The sequence below is a fragment of the Nicotiana sylvestris genome, chromosome 9 (assembly GCF_000393655.2).
Source record: "Nicotiana sylvestris chromosome 9, ASM39365v2, whole genome shotgun sequence".
NCBI lineage: Eukaryota > Viridiplantae > Streptophyta > Magnoliopsida > Solanales > Solanaceae > Nicotiana > Nicotiana sylvestris.
In genome coordinates this window covers 113920669-113924469 of record NC_091065.1, presented here as the reverse complement: position 1 = coordinate 113924469, position 3801 = coordinate 113920669, and the positions used below count along the sequence as shown (strand labels likewise).

At 32.0% G+C, this 3801-nt stretch overlaps 1 protein-coding gene across 1 annotated transcript; it reads right to left on the bottom strand.

Annotated features, from left to right (window-relative positions):
• Positions 1 to 694: 694 nt before the first annotated feature.
• Positions 695 to 3311, bottom strand: LOC104226672 (serine carboxypeptidase-like 40). Its single transcript, XM_009778700.2, has 8 exons — positions 2939 to 3311; positions 2381 to 2488; positions 1971 to 2245; positions 1618 to 1869; positions 1380 to 1498; positions 1180 to 1275; positions 958 to 1063; positions 695 to 853 (listed from the first exon to the last, which is right to left on the bottom strand). The coding sequence occupies exons 1-8, from the start codon at positions 3309 to 3311 to the stop codon at positions 704 to 706; spliced, it is 1479 nt and encodes a 492-aa protein (XP_009777002.1). The 3' UTR covers positions 695 to 703.
• Between the last annotated feature and the right edge of the window lie 490 nt (positions 3312 to 3801).

The window sequence follows — 3801 nt, the reverse complement described above, 5'->3', positions numbered from 1 at the left end:
AGTTATTTTTCAATTACCAATCTGAAAACCGGCTAGTTCATGAGCATACCTCAGTTATATCAAAACAACCTTGGGCTAACTCAACCATAGAAGTTAGTTCATGAGGTAAATATTGCTGAAGATCATATAAAGAGTTACAAGTATACAATCTTTGTCCAATGTGGGAAACCAACAACTTATAAACGAAAGACTGCACATAAATGTTGGAAGTCTACTTCTCTCATTCTTGTCTCATGCCATAGAGCTTTTAAGTAGGAAAATCTAATTCTTCTATTGTTTGTCCTTCAAAAGTGGCGACGACATCATCCACTATTTCAGAATAAATTAAGTGTGCTCGAGATATTCTTGGTCATCTTCACTTTATGGATTCCAAGCTTGTTTTTTTTTATTATTCATATCAAGTTTCTTGGTGTTGACTTTCATTTGTTCCGAAGCATGTTGCTTAAGAGGCAACAAACTCATTGATATTAGTTTATAGAGTGCCAGCTTGTTATCGTGAAATTAATATTTGCAGTTGCCTAACACTTAATGGCGCACGTTTGATACACAAAACAACATATACAAAAGAGAGAGATGTCATAAACTAGTTCAAGTGATCATGTTCAGTTCTATTCAACTTTGACTAAGCAAGCTCATGATATGATTAATTAATAATATGATCATAATTAATTACACAAAATGATCAGCTGCTTGATTAACTAATTTAAGCATCTCCTGGAGGTGCTGTACCCGAAAGGAAGTGAGAAATAAGAGAAAGGGCTCTAGCAGGTTGGTAACTCGGAACTTCATGTCCTGCCCCTCTTACTGTTGCAAATGTTAGTCCTCCTTTATATGTTTCTATGTATCCTCCAACCTACAATATCCAAATGAAATTATTATTTTTCACTAATTGTTACTTTAAAATAGAATGTTTAAGTTGTTTTAATTTGATAAGCAATTAATTAATGATATTCTTACCTCTCCTCCATACAACCAAGAGCGCCAAGGTTTGTCTACTGTAAGCTCCATTGCCTTTATAGATCTCTTTGAAGAAGTTACAGGTACTCTTCCATCTGTATCACCACTATATTTTACAAGTACAAATAATATATGTTAAATTGAAACATATTTCATTATATACTTTCGAATGTATATTGAAGGCAAAATTCCTTATAAATAAACTAAGCAACATAAAAGTACCTAAAAATCCATACTCGAACACCATTTGCCAAAGACTCTTGTAGGAGAGGAATTATAGTCAACGGACTATCTTTCCAATTGTAAAAAAGAGGATCACTACAAAATGGAAAATAATTGTTGGGTTGAGAAGAGAACACAGACAAGAAAAAGCTAATTTTTTTTTTATAGAAATCCGTTGAAATTTGTTCATTTACAATTACCTGCAAGCTTCCCAATCATAGCTGATATTGGTGACATTAGCGTGGAGCGCCTCTTGAACATCCCGCCTGTTCAAGTAAGCATAAATGTAATTGTCGGAGCATGGATCAAATTGCAATGTCTGCATAAGATAAGACATAGCAATCCTTGCGTTATTATTCATCGCGTAAATTAAAATAATTTCTACATGTTATAATATCCACATAAAATAAAACGACAAATACAAGTTATCCCACTTACAGAAGGGAATTTAGGGTGTTTGGTGAGATTGTCATCGTGGCACAAGGGAAAATAAATGTTGTAGATGTCAAGATTATCGGTATTGCTGTCTGAAACTGCACCTGCCTTGTTGCACTTTTTTTCATTGTAAAAATCGGAGTAACAATATTTGTGGATATCAAGGAAAGTTTGATCTGATATTAGGGCATGAGAGGCAAAGTATTCATACATTCCTAAGTTATCTGTATCTTCATTGATCACTGCATTCCCGATCTACAATTTGTTGCAACAATAAAACGTCAGTGGTATGAAAACTATAAGAATATTTAACTTATATACACTAACAACGTAAATAATTAATTAGAGAAACTTACAATAAATCCTTTTAGATTGATAAGAGTCTTGTTGGCGCGCTTGTTAAGGTGAAGAATTACATGTGCCAATTGAGGTACATAATGACCCGCATAACTTTCACCAGAAATGTAAAAATCTCTGTTCTTGTACTCGGGAAACCGCTCGAGCCAATTCAGTAAAAATACAACATTATCATTAGCTGTTCTCTTATCTCCAGTTGAGTTGAAGTCACTGCTTGTATTTGTATAAGAAAATCCTACTCCAGCAGGAGACTCCAAAAACAATACATTTGCAACTATATATATAATTCAATCGGAGAAAGTTAGAATTATATTAATATATACTCCGTTGATAATTTCTCAACTGTTTCGAAATATTAATAATAGAAAAGTTACATCAGTAAAAGGAAAAATTAAAGAAAAGAATTTACCAAGATTCCATGCATAACGATTCCTGTATAATGTTTTTCCATCACTGTGAACTCTAAAAGGTCCGAGTTCCTCCATGGCCCCAAATGCAATAGAAGAACAGCCAGGACCTACACATATAGTTCATGTCTTTTTAAGTATTCATTTAAAAAATTATGTACATATTTAAGATTAAAAACTATACAAGCATGTCCAATAATGTATTGATCAAATACTTTTAAGTGTTGCTTGAAGCAAGTGATATAAGATTTAAAATTTTAAGATAGTGAGGTAAAAAAAGATTTTTGGATCATATGTGAGGGAAGTTATTTAATTTCCCCTTTTAATGAGAATTGTCACATTTTCTAGCAACCAAACGTTAAAAACTTACTCATGAAATATTTTTCTCAAATAGTTTAAACCATAATGATGCTTATTAACATGCCATATTCAGACACGCAAAAATAATGTTTTGGGGCTGGTGGAAGTACAAGTGGTCAATTTAATAAAATTATACATGTAAATGAAAAGGTTTATGTCAAAAGTATATAGTATAATACAAAAAAAAATAATATATATACCTCCATTAAGCCAAAGAAGCAAAGGCAATGACTTAGAATTCTCAGCTTCAGTAAAGTAATAATACAAAGCACGACCAGCAGATTCATTGACAGTAACATATCCACCATATTGTTGGAATTTAACTGGTGGTTGTCCGGGCAATTTCTTAATCCAATCTTTTTCTTTCTGTCCCTCTTGAGATAGAATAACTTTGTCTAAATTTACATGATTAAGGACTGCCTTAAACGGGCTCTTGTCAATGGATGAATGTTTCTTTTGCTTAGCCTTGTAAAATTTGCCAAGAACATCACTTTGCCTTTTTCCAAGGCTTGAAGCCACAAAATGTGACAAAAAGAGGGTAAAAAATAGGAAGAAGAAAGTGATTTTTCCCATTTTCTTGTCTTTTTATTTCTCTTACGAAAAGTGGAGTTAGAAAGGGGTTTTATATCATGCAATTCCGTGATTCTTGATTTGATTATTATGCCATTTTGGTACTGAAGACAAATCATTTTTTTAACAAATTGTCAATGTTATTGGGATTATGATATGACTTGCTCCAATTACGCATGATATTATACCAAATATAATTGTTGATTTCTTGCATTTGATAATTTTACTATATTTTGATTTCTGAAGACAAATCAGTTTACAATAAATTGGCAATCACCAGGACTATTGTATATGACTTACTCTAATATGCAATATTTTATGCCAAATATAGTTCTAATTGACAGGATTTTACTACTTGATTTTCGACTTTTGGCATGTAAATAAAAATAAATTGAACTTTAATTCAAAAGAGGGTGTAATAAGAATGAAAATCTTCGGACCGAAAGAATAAATGAATATCTCGATATAATCTATCTATATCTATATCTATCTA

What these genes read in the sequence shown, in the direction of transcription:
- LOC104226672 (XM_009778700.2), bottom strand. Translation starts at nt 3,311, where the DNA reads ATGGGAAAAATCACTTTCTTCTTCCTATTTTTTACCCTCTTTTTGTCA. An exon ending in TATGATTGGGAAGCTTGCAG is followed by an intron (nt 1,276 to 1,379) that starts GTAATTGTAAAT and finishes TCCATTTTGTAG; the next exon opens with TGATCCTCTTTTTTACAATT. An exon ending in GTTCGAGTATGGATTTTTAG is followed by an intron (nt 1,064 to 1,179) that starts GTACTTTTATGT and finishes TGTAAAATATAG; the next exon opens with TGGTGATACAGATGGAAGAG.